We start from the raw sequence: 21,267 nt of genomic DNA on the forward strand, positions 1-21,267 counted from the left end.
AGTGGAATACATTTCAGGTTGCTCGCAAAAGTATTGTGCTGAAATCTTAATGCATCACCATCTTCAAAAATTTCATTTGTTCAGAGAAATTTCCTAAGCCATTTGTTTGGAACAAAGTCAGGCAATTCTTGATCTAAAAACAGAATGTAAATGAGTGGCAAGCAATGAAGCAATGACTGTAGGTTCAATTCAAATGCTGCAAATGGAAGATTGGATGGTCAGAAGCAATCTCAGGCAGTCTCAACTTGAACAATACATATGGTTGCTAATTTGCTATACGAAGTGAAGAATCTCAACAGATGAGCATATATCTTTTCATTTGCTGAGCATATTGCATATATCTCGGTAGAGAATTTCGTATATTTAACCATCTGTACTGTACAGGCACACTAGCAACAGAATTCGCACGCACAAAATTTAATGGGATATTCTCTTCACCAAGCTATGCAAATGCACTAACAATGGCATGCGTTGAGCCACATCTCGATTCACAGCATGACAGCAACAGCTGATCTTTGCAGATACTAAAATATCACCGAGTGAACTGATTGCTGAATCGTATGCTGCTTATCTGCAGACATAACAGTTGCACCAAATAGTCGGGGCTTATTAGTTGTACGATGTAATTCACTGCAGACGAGCAGCTACACTACTAGTGATGATGATGATCCTCAGTTGAAAGCTGTGATATTTCTGACGACATGGCAGATTTCACAAAATTTTCAGACCTGAACAGCAGCCAGTTCAAACACACGAGCAGATTGACACGGCCAACGACAGACTCACGTTCAGTACATGTCCAATCCACACGGCCAGAAGTTGTACATGAAAAGGCAGAAAAGAAAAAAAGAGCTAAAACACAGACGCAAATCCCTCTATCACTCTAAGCAAAGATACCACGAACATATGCCCTCAGTTCATTTGGTCAACCTGAAGAACTATGTAGCAAGACACACCTGGTATTGTTCTCAAAATGTGTCTCGACAAGCACGGACAGTAGTAACACTGGAGCTCGAAGAAGTCGCAATGGCGTCTGATGCTCAGAGTTGAACTTCCCTACCATATACCCAGCTGAAAGGCAATGTACCAGCTTTCTTGGCTCTCGATTGTGCCCTCTCATCCAGCCTTTTGATCCTAGCAGCAAGGGTGCAAAGGTAGTCTTGCGCCTTGTTTCCCTCGCTAGATAGGCCAGTCAGGTCAGATATCTTCCACCTGCTAACGAGGAACTCAAGGATGTCGGCGTAGTCCTTGGCGGTGTAAACACCAAGCCTCTGTGCAACCATGGAGAAGTGCTCAAAGAGCTTATCATCCTCCCCATCGAACATCAGGTGGGCAGGCATCGAGATCTTCTTCTTCATCATGTCAGCAAAAGCAAGCACAGTGCCATCAGGGTCAATCTCAAACAGCTTCTCAACAATCTTGGTGTATGCAGTCTCATGACGCTTCTCATCTGAGGCGATGATGCCACAGATCTGTGCAAGTTTTAGGTCGCCAAAGTCTTTGGCATGGCGAGCAGTGTTCCCATGTGAGATGAAGGTCGCACGCTCTTGGAAGGAGGTGTAGATGAATCCAAGATAAGGATTGTTCTCTGTCCTAGGGTCCTGGAAATGATGCAGCAAAAGAGTAAGTGCTACAGATTTCTCTGCTCAATTGCCACTTAAACAGTCCAATGTGAACAGAACAGAATAGAACAGAGCAAAAGAACATAAGACTAAAAAAATAGAAAATTGATAATGCCAGGTAAAAGTTATTCCTAAAGTATGTAGTTAGTGAGAGTTACTAGCTTCCTCAAAACTCAAAAGAGTTTTTCAAAAACATCATGCTAATATACGCTAGCCAGTGAGGAAAACAATTGCTTGAGGGAAAAACTCATGAATGACAATTTCAAATTAACCAGTTAAATATAGCTAGGCTAGCAAAGAAGCTGAAGAAAACTGTTACCATTCCAGAGCCAATAAGATACTGAATTGTCTTCTCAATTTGTCTCATGTCCACCCTACCAGTGAGGTAGAGATATTTGTTCAGGAGGTCACCATGCCTGTTCTCCTCAGCAGTCCATGCCCTTGTCCAAACAGCCCAGGCAGTGGGGCTTGCACCTGTTTCATCTCGGACACCATCGAGAGTGTTAAGCATAGTCTGGTATGTAGGAAGAGCTTCCTCCGTAATCATGTCTCCAACCAAACAAACAAAATAATCATCAGGAATTTCCTTGGCACGTTCTCTAAGTTCTTTGACTTCATCATGAAACCCATCTGAGGCTGGATCAGGAAGAAAATCCTGTGGTTGCCAACATTTCTCGACAGGCTTAAGGTGGGACAAAATATTATCTCTGGCCCAATCATCAAGAGACTTGAATATTTCAATCTTCTGGGGTGGCATGGAATGTGTAACCTGGACGTGCACCTCTCGTGGAGGAGCAAATGGCTTCTTGTTCTCCACCCTGATACAAAAATTAAACAAACTTTCAGCAACTACCAGACACATGATGAATATACCTCTAGCTTTAGGCATTTGCCAAGCTGGCCAAAGACTAGGCCGGCCAAATTTCATTAATTTAGGGAGTATTTACAAATTTACAAGGTTAAACTTTGACAAGAGGGACACTGATGGGACACTGTTAAAAGCAACACCCTCCCAAAGAAAAGAAAAGAAACAGATTACACCTGAGTTGTAAAATATATGTATAGGTATGCTTAGAATGGTGACCTGTACGGTTTCCATTCAGCTTTGTCAAGATAAAGAAGACTAATCGTACTAGTTTGATGGTCATCCTAATATTTTTTTCCCTTAAGGTTAAAATTAAATCAGTTATGGTTGGACTGTTCTTTTGACAAAACGGTAGATTATGCACAACAACTGAAGTGTGCAATAAACTTTAGCTTCTTGGCCTCTCTAGAGTTCATCAGGTAGACAAAGCGTAAATGCAGTTAGGTTAGTACTACTAGCTAATATCATTGACCTTGTCCACACTACAGTCACATGCCATGCTCTATAAATTATGGTGCGAGGATCTCCCCATACTGAACGTATTAATGCATAGGCTAAAGAAATCCTGATATACAGCAAGGATGTCTTTCCTGCGCGTTTTAGCCTGGAAGCCCTGCATATCACTGTAGCTGGGCATGGGCAGCATCTCTGGGGGGAACACAATTTTTGCTGCAGCAGGGTGTGCAGAAATAGAAATAAGATCAGCCAGGTGGAACTAATTGGACCAAGCAGTCAAATCTGCCATCTTGCATTCATGCCGGTTTAACTACTGGAAGTAACTAGAAAAATTTAACTTTGGGTAAGGTTTAAGCAGTAACTATGATATCCACCCTCTCAGAAAAACAATCTGATTTCCAGGGTATCAGTTTGTAAATATCAGAAAATGGAACAATACTAAATAAATACTCCGAGCAAATACATTTTTATACAGAAATGGAGCAAATAATCCGATCAAGAAACCCAGGACAGGGGTGGAGTATGGAGGTGATTCCATTTCAGTGCCATACCTAGGATAGGACACAACCAACCTCCTTCCAATGCCATACTGTATTAAATGACTCTGGAACCCGTCAACTAAACAGGTCAGCGACACTGAGCTGCCATAAAGCATCTCTACCTAGGAGTCCAGTGGTACTAACAAGCGAAGAACAAATCAAATTAAATTCCATGACACTGAGAACAACATCACCATGCTGTGGACCACGGGCCACCAAATCGGGCTGACAACGATAGGAACGCCTTGGAGTCCCCATGGAAGCCCCCCTAAAGAGGTTCTTGAAATCGATACTGTTGTGTACCACCGATTTTCCTTGTGCAGTACAGCGATATATTAATGGAGAGTATGGTTCCAGAGTACAAGCTTGAAGGTATGAAGGTCCCAGCAAATTTAATGCCGGTGAAATGCTGCGTCAAAAATGAATGTGAAAGGGACTAACTCGAGCTAGTAGCTTCACTTTGCTTGCAACGGAGAAGCCGTCGTGGAGCAGGTCGCCAGTTCATACAGTGAAACCGACCTACTGTATGCTGCACGAATGATTGAACGGCGAAGCTGCAAATCTTTGCAGCCTGATCTGAGGCAGCGGCGAGATGCAGCGGCTATGCGCGTAGGGAGAGCGCGCGACACGGACGAGGATGAATCTCACGATTCCTGGCACCGGTGCCAAAGCCGGCGACGAGGAACGGAGACGGCGCAGAATTTGAGGAGACAAAACCCAGACGAGGCAAGCAAAACGAAGAGAAGAAAAACCGAATCCTGGGTAAGAGAGACACGCATTCATGCCGCAACGTCGACGAACCCCGAATCGCCGCGCCAATCCGGGGACAGGTGCACCGGAAATCCCTACGCGGCGGCGGCGAGGCGTCGCCCAGAGCAAACCGATGCATCGAACCCAACCCAACACACGGGGAACCAATCCCGAACGCGACGAGGTCGATAGAGAGGGATTAGAGGAGAGTGGCGAGCGGAGCGGGGGCGAGCTTACTTGGTGGAGACGTACCCGGACGCGACGGCGTAGACCCTGACACCGCCGGCGGCGGCGCGGCGGTTGCGCCGCGCGGCGGCGGCGAGGGGCGGGGTGAGGCGGAGCGTGACGTCGTTGGGCCGGAGCGCCATCCTCGACGCCATCGATGAGGCCCCCGCCGCCGAGAGTGGAGGAGGTGGCGGTGCGAGATGGCGATGCGGGTGGCGAGGCGAGGCGCGGAGAGAGGGGATGGGGGTGTGTTTGGCTCGCGCGATCTCCACCTCAGGTTTGGGAGTGCGAGGAGGTGGGGGGGAGAAATCACCAGAGCCACGACTGCACTCTGCTGGATGCCACTCAGCTTTTGCCTTTTCCCCCCCTGATTTATGTCGCCATCTCATCTCTCTCTCTCCCCCGTATACTACCATCGAGGGTGAAAAAACGGTCGGTAGCATCTTTTTAGAAATGAGATAATTAATATATTTATCATTTAGTCCTTTCGATTTCATTTTAATTGATGTTTTGGATAATGATACGGTCTAAAAATACATCTTTAAAAATACACCTTTGGCCTTAATTTTTCTATTATAATATATATAATAAATAAATACACATTTACTTTTATTATAGTGTTTTGAAAGATAAATCTATATACTCCCTCCATACTCATAAAAGAAGTTGTTTAGGACAACGTTTAAGTCAAACATTGGGAATATAAATCATAAATAACTCTCAAGTTATTGAGTTTAAAAAGGTAAAAATTATATGATAGATTTGTCTTGAATATGATAGATTTGTCTTGAAAAATACTTCCATAAAAGTATACATATATCACTTTTAAATAAATATTTTTATAAAATAAGAAGTCAAAGTTGTGTTTTGAAGACCGTATAGCTATTCTAAACGACTTCCTTTATGAGTACGGAGGTAGTATGTTGTTATGTATGTTGTTTTAGTTTCTTTAAACTAAATATATTTAAAGTTATTGATGGTTAAAGTTATAAAAGTTTGACTTCGACCTTATCCAAAACGTCAATTATTACAGAACCGGAGTAAACTACTCAATAACGATATTAATATGATAAAAAAAATTAAATTCAGAATTTAATAATAGGCAAAAGGGTACGGTCGAAAACGGTATTATTTATATGGAACAATGTTAGGTCGATCAGCAATTTTCATGACCGTTTTCACCCTTACAGTACTCTCTGCTTTATTTTCTTTGATTTTACATTCGGATTTTTTTCCATTTTTATCTGTAATTAGAGACTAGGTCCGGACTAAAGCTAAGCCGAATTGTTCTTTGCTTATGGAGCAGCGTGTCTAAATCGCCTTTTTATTTTAGTAGATCACAGGGATCTTTTCGTGTTTTTGTAAAAGACTAAAAGGTGATTTTGTTCGAATCGTGTCATGTGAAGGATTATTTGTGTGAGCCCCCGATCTTTCCCGAGCCAACCCCACGCCACGCCACACCGCGTACTACGTGCGTGCCACCCGGCCGCTACGTCCTCCTCCTCTAGCTGCTCGATCGGCGTGCGTGGCGCCAAGATTGCGTGCGTTTTCCTCGTCCCACCTCGCGCGCGCGCGACGTCGGCAGCGGAGCGTGCGCGGTGCACCGCACCGAGCAAGCGGCAGTGCACGACGAATTCGAAGCGGCGCCGCCACGCGGTGTGCATATGCTTTCCGAGAGATGCGATGCGAGGCGCGGTCGATGATACCGAGGCCGGCGGCAGCGGAGATGCTCCTGGAGTGACGGACGGAGGCATCAGAAACAAGGCCGAGACCGAGTTTCTTTTTTTTAAAAAAAATGGTCAAGTGACTATGGTCCTCCCTGGCGCGATTCTGCGAGAATGATTCGATTGTTGGCGTCAGAATTCAGCCCAGCGTGCCAGGTGCAGGTGCAGTGCATGTAGGACACGCTGCTCCGGCAGCCAAGTGTACGTACTCCTACGCGTGGGTTGTTTGTCTCTTGTCGGTTCGGTCTCTCTCTCTCTCTCTCTACACGCGTGTCAATGCGCGGGGTGGCGTGCCATATGCCACCGCGGCACCGCTCTGCCCGGACGCGAACCATCGGCAAATTTTGGATTCGCAGATGGATGAGGGAGGCCCGCCTCCGCGAGTAGCTTTCACGTGTACTCGGCCCAACATGAACGCAGGGTGGTCGGAGGTCCAATGGATTCCACCAAATTCACTCAGCGCCGCCCACCACGGCATCGCCTTGTCGAGCTCTCGCCATGGCCCACCACGGCTGTTTACACCTATCTCGGCCCTCGCCATGGCCCATGGCTGGATCGAGTTCGTGGGCTTGGCAATATGACACCATCATCAATTGCTTGTTATATTAAAATTATTTTTTCAAACTTGTTTAGAGTATTTTATTTTTGTAGTTTATTTTTTAACATTAAATTTTAGACCATAACAACACATAAATTATTTTATGTTGCTTTGTTTATTGTTCGACGGCGCGATAGGGCTTTCTGAAATTGGCAACTTCAGAACAAACTAGTTAGTGGTAAGACGTCAGACTTGAGACTAATTAGATTTCTGATGATGAAAGCTATACTATGCCTATCAACAAGTTATACTCTCTGCAAGAGCGAACCGGATATTTCAGGGACCTGAGCGATCCCAATAGACGCAGCATTGTAATCTTCAGAACGAAAAGAACAGGTTGACAAGAAATGGCAGCTGCTGGGTTAATTACCCATCTCTGATCCCATTGGGTCATTGGTAAGGGAGCACAGAGAAACGATACATTATACATATACGAATGAGTAGACTATCATTCCACCGTACCAAAGCACAAGCCTGAGTCTGCCATAGTAGCACCGATCCACAAGGAATTCACAATATACCCTTCAGTTTCAGTCTCATGCGGACAAAAAACTCCCCAACTCTCGAAAGACAAAAAAGAACCAACCAGGCGCAGTGTACAGTTCACGGCACGCACTAGGGCCAACCAAGGAACCACCAACGGAGCAAACGGTACGGATCAAGAATCCAGAGATTCAAGATGCTGCCGGATAAACGCTCTTGGTGACCGCGTTGAAGATGTCGGTGTACCCCACGACGCCGACGAGCACGCCATCCTCCTCCGACTCCGCGTCCGTCACCCACACATGCGTGGCACGGTGGGACAGCATCTGCGCCATGACCGCTGCGAGTGAGCTCGTGCTCTTGCACATCAGCGGCGCGCTCCTCCCGCGGTACATGCTCCTCATTCGACCGAACGCCATCTGGTGCGCCTGGCTGTTCAGGAACCCGATGCTCCTGCTGCTGAACTTCTTTGCCCTGGGTGAGCGCCCAGGTCCGATCTCTTCCACTAGTGATGAGCTGATGGGAGGCACTGGGATGGCTGAGATCGGTGTTGATTCGTTATCGTCGGCACCAATGACAAACTGCCCCGCCGATAGGTTTATCAGTGCCCATGCAGCCGCAACATAGTCACATTTCCACAGCTTGTAGGCAGAGATATCTCCTAATATCTTGCGAGTTCCATCTGGTGTAGTCTCGACTACAGCTACGGCACTTGGATCTGGAGGGACCTTCTGAATTGCTTCCATGGCTGGGACAGATGCATCAACATGACAGTAATGTGGATTGATGGCTCCAAGGGAAGAGATTGGAGACAGTGGAATGGGCGCAAGGGCACCGAGGCATCCAATAAGGAACCGGAGAATGTCTTCCCTTGAGAGGCAGCAGAACTTGTAGGTGGAACTGGTAGAGGAGGAAAGCTCTCTACTGCTGCTAGCTGAGGTTGGAGATGTTGCTTCCATATTCTTCAGCCACTTCCCGTTGTAAAGCACTGAAAACCTCTTGGAGATGCCTCTCCAGGCACCATTTTTTCGAACAAGGAAGCGCTTCACTCCTTGCTTCATCAAATCAAGTGCGTCGATCAACCTTGAAGAAAAAACAATAACACTCATTTAGTAACAGGGTAAAGACCTAGCAGTGCATTTGGAAAAGATGAACTACCTACAAAGCGCAAAGGCATATAGTCCAAAGATGCTGTTACAATAAGTAAGACATTAGATTCTTTTTTTTATTAGGGTATATATTCTTTTTTCTGAAGCACATAAAACAATTCCACAAATGCAGAAATAATTGGCATGCAATCATTTGCAAATCTAACCATATTAGTCTTTCCATATTATATTGAGCCATGATTGGTCTGCTCTGCATGTGTTTGTGTGGGTTGGGTTCATGTAAATTATTGTCTTCACACATGATCCATTAATAGCATGAAGTACAGCTTCAACATAGATTTTCACCTTCCTGATTATGGCATTACATTACCACGAAATAGAACCTCGTCCCCACTTTGTTCCCTTATCATAACACAACCAGAAGGGCAAGCCGCTTGAAATCTGATAGCTTGTTTAAGTCTGGGTCATCATCATTTTACAACATGATACTAAAAGGAGAAGACTGCTCAGCTCACCGCCAATATGCATCAGGATACCAACAACCAAGTACTATCCTCTCGAGGTGTTACTACTGAAACATATTCAGTTATACTCTTTCTGCACTTCTGCTAGTGGAATGCACTTTTGGAGTTCAATTTTCCTAACAATATTACTTAACGAAAATGCAGATAGAGGATGACATCAAGAAAACAGATCCAAAGAATTTTAATTTTCAGGTGATAACTCAGCAATTCAACATCAGAAGACAAATGATGCAGGCCAGCTAACTATATTCTTGTGTATATAAACAAACAAAGGGGGAAAAGACCTAATGATGGTATGAACAACGGAACATAACAAACCAGAGTTCTCAGTGCGGCGGTGCGGGGGTCTTAAAATCCAAGTTATGTGATGTCAACTAAACAAATCAAGAAGTAGGATATGTGCAATAGAAATATCTAGAGATAGTTCACGTCGAAACTATTTAAGACATTGATCTCCCAGATCTGTAAAGTTCAACAAAAGATTCTTCAGGAAATAGAGTGCAAATGAAAGCCCCTTCTTAAAGAAAAGAGGATCAAAGTTATCCCTCCGTTCACATTTTCTTTAAAATATACATGTTGTAAGATTTACTATAAGAGCTCAATGTCACATTAGATGGGACTGAGACTTTTAAAGTAGACTGAATGATTCCAGTCATACTCCTGGACAGGCTTGAGAGGAACCACGAAGAAGCATAAATGCCAATAACCTAACACATCTGTACTATTGAATATTGATAGTGACTATTACCTACAATGTTGCAGTAAATACGATAACTAAGATGCAATTTTACCCTATCAAGCATGGCACTGCTTTGGCTAATGAAAAAATGATGCATACTCCTGAATAATATAGGCTGTCTACAGGAAATATAACAAATCAAAGTCCATTTAGCTGTATCATTCCATAGGAAGTTTCATCTAGATATTAATTTTTTTTGCATGCCTACGTCTTTTTCTAGCATCTTTTAGTTATATGTAACAGTGAATCAATTCTACAGTGCCATCAAATTACAAACTGAAGAAAGTTGGAAAAACAGTTCTATGCATTCCTTTAAATTACTTTAATCCTAAGTGTACAGAAACCAAATAAAAGGAATAGAATTTGCATACTTGAGCATATGTTTTAACTTAAATATACACTTGATCTTGATCCACTATTAAATTCCGTCCAGAAATCAATCAGACCAATTATGTATCGTGGCCTAGCATGATAAGATGCAAAGGACTACCTGGCATTCATTATGCTTCCATCTGAAAGATCTTGGGTGTTAAATCAATGAATATGTTTGTCTTAATACATTAACCCTTTTTCAAACAAGGTCCTGTGCAACTTCAGGAACACAATCGATATTTGCAATCAGCAAAAGCATCACATCCAAGATTAAATAAACAACAAACCCATGTGATCAATTAAAAATTCTAGTGGACCTAGTGATAGCTTTCGACCTGCTTATACAATCAAACGTCAAACTACAAAGCTACGTAGAAGACAAAATCACCAACTAGATCACATTAAACAAAAGGGCTGATGTAGCATCTGCGTTTTAAGTAGTGACGGATCCAAGCTAACACGAACAACAGTGCATAAATATAAATTATATAGAGTTATCAATTTACCGCTGCATACGACATGAATCGCTTTAGGATGCCTACAAAGCGCGTCGAAAGTACATGTTGGACATGATTTAGCACCCAAAACGCGGAAAAGGTTCTATTTCGCTCATGGATCAATCGAAACAAACGCTATACCTACTGATCAATCCAACACCGCCGCATCACAATTGGTTATAGTTATGATAAAATAGCCCCCAAACCTCAGTGGGCAGATCAATCGAAACAAGCACAGCTGTGACCATACTACAGACGCGGGGAGGTTGGTAGTCATCATGAAACGAAGTGCGGAGGGCGGAGACCTCACCTCGTGCCTGGATCGACCTCCCGGAGCAGGCCAGGGTTGGGCTGCACGACCTCCCCGACCACGGCGGCCATGGCCCGGTCACCGACGCCGGAAGCGGCCACGAACGCGGCGATGTCGAGCGCGGAGATCATCCCGAGGAACCTGGCGCCCGACGGCGGCTCGTCGGGCGCCGCCCGGGGCCGCCACACGGGCACGGCGCCCTCGGGGCTGGCCGCGATGGCCCGCGCGGCGGCGTCGAGCGTGTCGGTGTCGTGCAGCTCCACGACCTCGGGCTTCCCGACGGTGAGGTCGCCGACAACATGGTGGAAGAACACGGCGGCCATGGGCGCGCGGCGGCCGGTGGCGGTGGGCTATAAGAGGGAGTGGAGGAGGAGGAGGTGGAGGAGGAGCCTAGAGGGGCCGAGGCCGAGGCCACCCCCAACTCCAAGCGCAACCGCGGCGGCGGAAGGGGAGGGGGAGAAGGAGAAGGAGGAGGAGGAGAGGTCACCGGGGGCGGCGCGGGTGTGGGGATCGCCGGCCATGTCGGTGGGAGGGAAAGCCCATTAAAGGCGGGGGCGTCGTCGCCTGAGCTCGGCTGTGTCTGGTCGGAGGGGGGGAGGGGGGGGGGGGGATCAGCGAGCGATTGGAGCAGAGGTGAGAGAGAGATGCGAGGTTGGCGTGGGTGGTGGCGACGACGATGTGGATGGAGGCGACGAAGAACCCGGAGAGAACGGAGAGGAGAAATAGGAAAAGGTGGAAGTGGGCCTCGCTTTGTGATTCGGGCAAGGTGGTGCTGGTGCCTTATTGGAGTGACCCTGACCCTTATTTTCCTTTTTTTTATTATTATTTTTCTCTATTCTTCTCAATAAAAGCTCATCACATTTATATTAATAAAAGCTCGTCACATTTACTTCAATAGTATTTTTTAACACAGTACAATGGCATGTGCTCAGTTCACGTCAAAATTAAAAGTTTGATTGAAATTAAAATGATGTGACGGAAAAATTTAAAGTTTATGTGTGTAGGAAAGTTTTGATGTGATGGAAAAGTTGGAAGTTTAAAGAAAAAGTTTAGAACTAAACAAGGCCTATGGCCTTATAAGTACAACATGCACACCCTAACTCTATAAATAACTAGCGCATCATAAAATCGGAAAGTTACCACAAGTATCTTGCGCGTCTATCACTGGAATAATGAGAAATATGGGTAAATGGATTAATAGACCATGTGTGTTTTTAGAGAAAAATATATATCTGGAACTTTAAATATTGTTTTAAGTTTTTTTTAAAATTTTATAGCAGTTAATTCGTTTGTTTCGTTGGTACTTTCGAATAATTATCACAAGACATTCATTTATTCCAATATTCAAACAAAAAAATGTCTTTAAGAAAATATAAATAATTTTCATGGAATATATTCACCCAAAACATACATTCACAATCTTCATAAAGAAACAATTGAACAATCTTTGTTGAGTTATTACACATTCTAAAGGGAGATATTCTTCCAAGTAAGTTATAGGTAGGGATGCAAACATGACGGGCAAGCAGAATGTTTTTAGCCCGCTTATGTCACTTCTAGTTTATTTTTTCTTCTAAATTTTGTACTACCACGTGAGAAATGAACTAGCAAGTGGGTTTTTATTTGGGTAGCGGGGCTGCCTATTTACATTCCTAGTTATAGACCAATTATTTTGTTTATACTTACACTTATCCATAGTACTCGCTCCGTCCTAAAAAAAGGCAAACCCTGGGTTTCCGTGTCCAACTTTGACTGTGCGTCTTATATGAAATTTTTTTATAATTCGTAATTCCATTGTTGTTAGATGATAAAACATGATTAATATTTTATGTGTGACTTGTCTTTTTAATTTTTTCATAATTTTTTCAAATAAGACGGACGGTCAAACGTTGGGCACGGAAACCAGGGTTTGTCTTTTTTTTGGAAAGAGGGAGTACTTATTAACAAATAAAAAAATATTTTATATCTTTACGAGTAAACTTTTTTATACGTACTCTTAGCAATTTAAAGCAAATGTTGTAAAATAAACTACGATAAAGTAAACCCATTAAATAAACTTGAAAATTAAGTTTTAAAATTTAAAGTTCCACTTATAAATATAAGCATAAGACAAAGGATGGATCATTAATGTTTTATTAACTCGAAACACTGTAACATGTTATGATTGGTCTCTTCTGTATCCGATCCCTGACTCACCGATGGCTGTTTGATTCGCTGTCCTGCTGTATTAATCACCTATAAAATGAAACCTACCAACAGAAGTACTGGTTACAAATAACCCCAAAAAACATTTTCCCCCTAAAAGACAATAATAGATTTTTAAAATTACTAAAGATAGCGTTGCTCTCACCCGCAAATCCCAGGTTAGCTCGATTGATCGATGGCTTAGCACACAATTCCAGAATTTTCATGCTTCTCTGCATGCTTCTATTCGATAAATTCAATCGCTGTCGTTGCAGCATTTCCCTTTCTCCCTTCCCTGTCGATCAGAGCATCCGTCTGCCCATGCATCTCTTCTGCTTTCGTCGTGTGGCAATTGGCATTTGGCAATCGCCTTCTTCCGTCGTAGAACTTTTTGTAGCCAGCTTTCTTTTTTTCACAATTGAGTTGACGTCGCTGCAACTGTTGCGTTGTTGAATTTGTTTGTATACAGATCGATACGGATCGAGTAGACGAGTACTATACTTTGATTCAAAACATCATGTATATTAACATATGCATATGATGCGAACTACTCGCTCCGTAAAAAAAAAAAAAACTCAACCTCATATCCTTATAGAATAACGAATCTGGAAAAAAGGAGGGTCACATTCGTTTCTAGGTTAAGTTTTTTTTTAAGGACAGAGGAAGTATGTGACTGAATTTTAATTTCCTACTGTGTAGGTCTGTCCGTACGGCGCGATTGAACGGAATAGCGGAGCACGTGTTACCACGGAAAATACTTATAGAAGATATTGAGTGATTAAGGTCCCGTTCGTTTCTTGTATAAAAAATAGATGAAAATTTAGATACTCATGACACACTTTTCAAACGGCTAAACAATGCGTTTCGTGTAAAAACTTTCTATATGAAAGTTGTTCTAAAATATCATATTAATCCATTTTTCAAGTTTGTAATAGTTAAAACTCAATTAATCACACGTTATTATCACCTTGTTTTGCGTGAATCACTTAATCTTTTTCTTCGGGTGTGTTCAGTTCACACTAAAATTGAAAGTTTAATTGAAATTAGAACGATGTGATGGAAAAGTTGAAAATTTGTGTGTGTAGGAAAGTTTTAATGTGATGGAAAAGTTGGAAGTTTAAAGAAAAAGTTGGGAACTAAACCAAGCCTTCATCTTAATCTTTAGGAGATTTAAACACCACCTAGATTGTCAAAATGCTTTTATGATGATATTGCTTTTTTTTTCCCGTGACCTAATATTACATGGTAGTCAATGAAATCTCTTTGACTTGTCAAATCATTATCATCGATCATCTTCATATATATGACCAATCCAATCATGTGGTGGCTAATCCATCTGCTAACCAGTTGGTTGCTGGCAACGTGTTTGAAGGCAAATCGCATTGTGCGTAAGCTGACTCATGGAGGTCTGAAAGGGCGCTTTCTTAGGGAGTGTGTGTGAGTCAAGATGGTTGGACCATTTATCTTTTATCTCCCGTCACCACAGACAATCAACTGTCACATAAGAGCGAGTTAGAGAAGGTGTTTAGTACGGTGGCGATCATCAGAGATCCCATCAATTAACTGTGCTTCTTTATCACCCATTTCCATCTAAGGTAAAAGAAGATATAATGCCTAATGAACCTTAATTTGTCTGGGGACAAATTCGAGAGATGATCTGAGTTGGCAGCATGGGAGAGATGGGACGGTGGTTCCTCGTACGACACCTGTGTTCGTCGCTTGTCATATCACCGATCATACCATGTACGTACTGTACTACTACTCCTGCAACGCAATTCTAGCCTACCAATTTATTGGTAGTACTAAAATATTTTTTTGCATTACCAATTTTTTGGTAAATGAAAGTTAACCAGTCCAGGTTCGATGCTAATATAAAACTAAATTTTAGTAGTATAGTGAAAAATTTTTTAGAATGTGACCAAATTAAGTGTGGGTACTATAAATTTTGTTTGGTTTCATTCCTAACTAACATTCTATTTAACAGTATGTTCTGATTGATGCCAAAATAACTTTTTCAAAATTTGGTAATGCTAAAATTTTAATAAATTACCAAGTTTTAATAGGATGTGCTCAATATAATGTTGTCAAAATTTTATAGATATCACCAAAATTTGATAACAAACAAAATATAACTATATAATTATCAATTTTATCAAATAATGATATGGTTTAAAATAAAATCAATCTGAACAAGTCCTAAGCTATGAAAATTTTGGTGGGGCACATTTTGACTTCTATCAAAAATGGTCCAAACACTTCACTAACGCGGTGGGCCAATCGAATCGAGGCTACGTGAACGCGCCTACCCTAGGTGGCCCGGTCACGACGCACACGCCGCGGTGCCTCGCTTGCGTGGGCCGTCGTGTTGGTTGGGTCTCCGGCTCTCCACAGTGCCCACGGGCCTCTTCCAGCTCGGGCCGGTCGCACAAGCCACGGAAGCCCATGGGCCTAATGGAATCAGTGGGCCGAAAACCGAGACGAAGCACAGCTCAAGCTTATCAACGTTTCAGAATTCAGATCGATATTACAAGTACCAGTACATTTTTTTTTCTGAAAAGCCTTTTCTTTTGAAAAAGAGATTTTGTACATTTTTTTCTGAAAAGCCTTTTCTTTTGAAAAAGAGATTTTGTCTGAAAAGTATGGCTCCCATCGGATGGCCTAATCAGCCAAAGAAAAAGCCAAATTTTGAATTTTTAAGCTTAATTTTAAGATTGATTTTGAGATATTTTTAATGTAGTTTCTTTTTCAACATTGGCTTTTAAGTCACCAAGAACACATTTATAAAAGTTTCACCTACAAATTCATTTTTATTTCCTAATAAGCCGTTTTGACTTATTAGAAAATAAGACAAACGATGGGGACCTATCACTTTCAGGTCGGCAATCACCATGCTGTGTTGTGACTTGCAAGTAGCAGGCAGCAACTAGGATCATCTACAATTCTCTTTACCTATATACAAGGGTGACGATCCAGTGATTCACAGGAAAATGGCACCCAAATGCAGGTTGACCACAACCAACCTGTACCAGTGGCACACTTGCAGATCGAGATAGGATCATAGCAGTAGTTGCTCATGAATGACCCGATCCGTAACATGGAGAGAGAGATAAATGAAATGCCCGGTGATTCAAGGCTCTACCTTAGCTGTATCATGCTTATTGCCGGCTCACAGTAGTTGGTTAGTACTGCTGACTTTCAGTTTAGCTAACAAGTACTACTCTTAGTACACCAGTACGGTTAAATTATTTGGAGATTAGCAAATATATTAAAAGCTACTGTTCTACTTCGGTTCATCCACAATTCAACCGCCAAGCCGTTGTCGTGGTCGTGTTGCATTGCCTGCAGGGTTTCCAGTGTTTACTTCAATTCCCTGACGTGCAGGACATGAATTCTCTCGATGTCTCTCTCATTCATGAACCTTACATGACGATCAGTTACACTTCTACTATCTTTGTTTCAGTTTTACTACTAAATCGGTCACTGCATTTTTCAGAACATTTAGGCGGTCGTTTTCCATCAGCTTGACAGGTCGTATCTGTCGATTTGAATTTGGCCATGCAAGTGTCATGCGAAGTATGGCACCGTTTCTGATCTCCCCGCTGTGTACGCTGCAGATAGATGCCATTCGATGTGCTCCCAAATATAAATATATATTTTCTAGGATTTAAATTTATACTAATGAAAAAAATTGTATATCTTCGACCAATCAAACGTTTATGAGAAAATTACTTGTATTTTGAGATTAAGGGAGACGTTTATGAGAAAATTACTTGTATTTTGAGATTAAGGGAGTAGTATTATAATTTGACCACTATTTGATACGTGTTATAAAAATACTTTTATTTTTGAAACTAAGAGAGTAATATTATCTTTGATTAGCTCGATCTGTTGATATCTTTCTCATATATTTGCCCGTTTGATTGATGTCACGACTCGGTGACCTTGCCGACGTGGCCTGTATGTAACGACTAACATACACTGTGCTTGCTACGCGTATTACTTATGTCTACATCGAGAGAGCACGATCGATACTCGATTATTGTCCTTCTGAAAACAACTTAGCTGGGATTATATGTACTGTTGCGTATTAATTATCCATCCAATTATTTATATATGGTGTTTTCTGGAATAATACAGGTGCATGTTATCTAGTTGCTTCGATTTTTGTTATTCTAAAGGATCTCGTCATTTGGCCAAGAGTTAAGCATATGACTAACGGTTTATTAGTAATAAAAAATTAAATTTCAACTTTATATATGGTCTTTGATTGCTTAAATGCCAATGCTAAAAAACTACGTTCAAAATATCCTAAAAAAGTTGAAGTTTTAATATTTAAAAATTGATAACGGCTGATTTTTTAAGGGCAAACGATGAGGCTGATAGTCATTGAAATGGTATATAACATCCATGCAAAATGGTATATAACTTTCAAATTATTCTTATTCATCCAAATGGCATCTTATATCGATGAGAATAAAGAATACGTATGAATTACCCTTGCAGGAGAATGTATTCGAGTTTTTAGAGTAACATTGAAGATCAATTTCAGTGGCTTACATGGATATTGGAAAACTTTTCCACCTATTGGAATTTACAAATATAAAATGTAAAATATATAATAATGTCACCTTTTCTTATCATCATCTCGTTGCGTCTACCTTTTCGCCGTTGTTTGACAAAAATTTCAGGTAGAGACAAAAGGTAATCGTCAGGAGCAATATTGTATTGCGTTACTAGCCAATTGAGGGTGTCGGGCATGTAAGTTGTAACACACCAAAGAAGATATTATTGACTCAGTCAAATTTATAATGGATTGCTACTATTGGAGACATCGACATGTCTATCATTGAGGCATATAACATTAGTCCTCCCTCCGTCACATAATATAAGGGATTTTAAGTTTTTGTTTGTAATGTTTGACCAGTCGTCTTATTTAAAAAATTTATGCAAATATAAAAAATGAAAAAGTAGTGCTTAAAGTACTTTGGATAATAAAATAAGTCACAAAGAAAATAAATAATAATTCTAAAATTTTTTAAATAAGACGAATGGTCAAACAGTGCAAGCAAAAACTCAAAATCCCTTATATTATGAGACGGAGGGAGTAGTTATTTCATCAAAGATTGTAGTATAACAAGATACTAGTACATTTCTATTTGAAAATGAATTATGATTTTGATCTATACGTAAAATGGAATTACCCCATCCGTTCAAATATAGCGCGTATTTTGGCTATCCAATTTTGAGTTTTGACCGGCTATTGATATAATAATGTTTAGGTTTTGACCAAAGAAATTATTATTGTTGGATTCATATTATCTGAATTAATCACCCCCATCCGTTCAAATATAGTGTATATGCAGTTTGAAAGCATTTTCTTATGGCTATGATTCCGTAACCGAAAGTGAAATAGTGTAAGAGAAATTTATTATCAAAACTTGTTCAGAATACGTCCTAGTATTTTTGAAAGGAAGGAGTACTGATTTTAGGTAGAGTAAAATTCACCAGCGGTCCTTACACTTGTCAGGAGGTTTTACTTAGATCCACGAACTTATAAAGTGCACATCAAGGTCTTTAAACTTGGTTTATTGTATCATCCCGGTCCAAAGCCGCGTTTGACTGTGGTCTTGCCTACGTGTCACGCCACGTGGACAATGATATGGAATTTTTTTATATTTTTTTATCCCTTCTTCCTTCTTTTTTCTCTTTCTTCCTTTTTTTTCTCGGTGGTGAGAGGCGGCACGAGGAGAGGGGCTGTCGCAGTGGTGAAAAAAAGAAGGAAGAAAGGAGAAAAAAAATTTCATATCATTGTTCACGTGGCGTGACACGTAGGCAAGACCACGGTTAAACGTGGCTTTGGACCGGGATGAAACAATAAACCAAGTTTAGGGACTTTGATCTACGCTTTGTAAGTTCGTGGACCTAAGTAAAACCTCCCGACAAGTTTAAGGACCGCTGATGTATTTTACTTTTTAGTTATCAGATATCAAGTCATGCGATTTAGTAGTTGTAAATTTGATTGAAAACAAGGTGCACGCTTCCGAACTGTGCTAAGATGACAACAAATTAGAGCCTACATCAATTTCCACTAGGAATAGTATGAATGGTCTAAAAAGATCTTGCATCGATCGACAAAATCACATGAGGACACGAGACGGATGGCTGAATCTTTGAATTGAGCATGGAAGCATACTTATTATCAACGGATGTTGCTATCTGCTACTGAAGAATATATGAGAATGAGAGACTTGTGGTCCAACACATGTACACGTCTATGGAGTGTTTGAGGCCTTGTTCAGTATGGAAAAAAAATTTAAGTTTGATTGTCACATTGGATATTTGGACACACATTTAAAGTATTAAATGTAGTCTAATAACAAAACAAATTACAGATTCCGCCAGAAAATTGCTAGGCGAATTTATTAAGCCTAATTAATCAGTCATTAGCAAATGTTTACTGTAGCACCATATTGTCAAATCATAGCGCAATTAAGCTTAAAAGATTCGTCTCGCAATTTTACACACAAACTGTGTAATTGATTTTTTTTCCACATTTAATATTCTATGCATGTGTCCGAACATTCGATGTGATGGGTGAAAAGTTTTTGTTTTGGAAACTAAACAAGGCCTGAGTGGAGAAGAAAAAAGAAAATTGAGAAGATACATAAAACGAGGTGAGCCATTAGCATATGATTAATTAAGTATTAGTTATTTTAAACTAAATTTGAATTAATATGAATTTTTAAAATAACTTTTATATAGATTTTTTAAAAAAACATTGTTTAACAGTTTAGAAAGTGTGTGCGTGGAGAACGAGAGAAACATTGTTTGTTTAGAAAAGCTTGTAGCAGCTGTAGATTGCCTCGGAATCTCCAGCTCAACTCAAACATTCATACTTCTTTTACCTAAGTTCAAATAATTATAAGCTATAGATTTTAGGAAATGAATTAATAGTTAGAAACTAAAAACCTAGTTTTTTATTCTCATCAATTGGTTACTCACTACCTATTTGTTAGAATCTCTAGCTCTCTAGACAGAACGTAAAAATCACACGTGTCTCTGCCAAGTTTTCCAAGATGAAAGCCAGATAGGGGGGTTGGGCATTGTACTCCGTAGCTATCACACTTACCAACACTTCAAGTGTCAAATTCTTTGCCTTGTCACCGATTGCTTAGTAGGAGTAGGAGAGAGAGGGGACTAGCAGATTAATTAGGTGGTGTTTGGATCAGGGACTTAACTTTAGTCTATGTATTTAGACATTAATTTAGAGTATTAAATATAGACTATTTACAAAACTAATTACATAAATAAAAGCTAATTTGCGAGACAAATTTTTTAAGCCTAATTAATCCATAATTAGAGAATGTTTACTGTAGCATCACATAAGCTAATCATGGATTAATTAGGCTTAATAGATTCGTCTCGTAAATTAGTCCAAGATTATGGATTGGTTTTATAGTCTACGTTTAATATTTATAATTAATATCCAAACATCCGATGTGATAGGGACTAAAAAGTTTTAGTCCCATTTAAAAAGGGTATAATGAGAAAGAAAACCTATAAACTTCACTTTCGGGTCTATGTATACTAGCTACTCTCCAATTTCACCACTGGAATTTTCAACTTGTTTTGTGCAATTTATTGTTTTTTCTCAATGGTGGTATTCAAGTCATACAGAACTACTATACATTTCAAAGTACTAAGTTTCAACATGGCCATGTTTTTTATTAGCGGTAACGAAAATTGTTTATCTATAAACTTTCACCGCTCATTTTTTTTTCAAATAAGAATAAATACCTGAAAAGATACCATATTGTTAACGTTTATCGATTTATTGAACCTATAATCTTATATTCCTATTGGTCCATTTAAAAAAATATTATTGAAAACTAAACAACAAGTCAGCATTATCAATTATTTGAAAATAGAGAGGGTGTAATTTACGATTTAATCCGGTGACGACAAAGCTATAAATTTTTTCTCACCAATGGTACCAAATTGTTGAGCACCATGAAAACACATAAAGTTTTATCTGGATTTGATTTTTAGTCCGTGTTTAGATTCCCTATTCCTAACTTTCCATCACATCATATCACATCAAAAACTTTCCTATACATATAAATTTGTAACTTTTTTTCAAACTCCCAACATCCTTCAAACTTTCAACTTTTTTCAAAAACTGAACACACCCTTGCATAAAGGTTAGGACAACAAACTTTTTCTGAAGTCATTTCTGTTACTACTTTCTCTCCCATCCATTATTATTTCAT

The 21,267-nt window shown here is 40.6% G+C and overlaps 2 protein-coding genes across 3 annotated transcripts; both read right to left on the reverse strand.

Moving 5' to 3' along the window:
- Nucleotides 1-709: 709 nt before the first annotated feature.
- Nucleotides 710-4,745, reverse strand: LOC127769854 (stearoyl-[acyl-carrier-protein] 9-desaturase 2, chloroplastic). 2 transcript variants are annotated; one of them, XM_052295524.1, is made up of 3 exons: nt 4,485-4,745; nt 1,942-2,440; nt 710-1,601 (listed from the first exon to the last, which is right to left on the reverse strand). In XM_052295524.1, the coding sequence occupies exons 1-3, from the start codon at nt 4,610-4,612 to the stop codon at nt 1,041-1,043; spliced, it is 1,188 nt and encodes a 395-aa protein (XP_052151484.1). In that variant the 5' UTR covers nt 4,613-4,745; the 3' UTR covers nt 710-1,040. The 2 variants fall into 2 exon arrangements, with proteins under 2 accessions (XP_052151484.1, XP_052151477.1); XM_052295517.1 differs by having other exon boundaries at nt 4,470-4,745.
- A 2,443-nt stretch (nt 4,746-7,188) lies between these two features.
- LOC127769844 (CBS domain-containing protein CBSX6) lies at nt 7,189-11,522 on the reverse strand. Its single transcript, XM_052295506.1, has 2 exons — nt 10,814-11,522; nt 7,189-8,345 (listed from the first exon to the last, which is right to left on the reverse strand). The coding sequence occupies exons 1-2, from the start codon at nt 11,134-11,136 to the stop codon at nt 7,454-7,456; spliced, it is 1,215 nt and encodes a 404-aa protein (XP_052151466.1). The 5' UTR covers nt 11,137-11,522; the 3' UTR covers nt 7,189-7,453.
- Nucleotides 11,523-21,267: the final 9,745 nt, after the last annotated feature.

The sequence above is a fragment of the Oryza glaberrima genome, chromosome 1 (assembly GCF_000147395.1).
Source record: "Oryza glaberrima chromosome 1, OglaRS2, whole genome shotgun sequence".
NCBI classification, from domain to species: domain Eukaryota; kingdom Viridiplantae; phylum Streptophyta; class Magnoliopsida; order Poales; family Poaceae; genus Oryza; species Oryza glaberrima.

Bases quoted from the DNA above. Each gene is read 5' to 3' on its own strand.
- LOC127769854 (XM_052295517.1), bottom strand. From the start codon at position 4,612: ATGGCGTCGAGGATGGCGCTCCGGCCCAACGACGTCACGCTCCGCCTC. The intron at 2,441-4,469 runs GTAAGCTCGCCC...TTTTTGTATCAG, and splicing joins TCCGGGTACGTCTCCACCAA to GGTGGAGAACAAGAAGCCAT. The intron at 1,602-1,941 runs GTAACAGTTTTC...CATCATTTCCAG, and splicing joins ATCTTATTGGCTCTGGAATG to GACCCTAGGACAGAGAACAA.
- LOC127769844 (XM_052295506.1), bottom strand. From the start codon at position 11,136: ATGGCCGCCGTGTTCTTCCACCATGTTGTCGGCGACCTCACCGTCGGG. The intron at 8,346-10,813 runs GTGAGGTCTCCG...TTTTTCTTCAAG, and splicing joins GAGGTCGATCCAGGCACGAG to GTTGATCGACGCACTTGATT.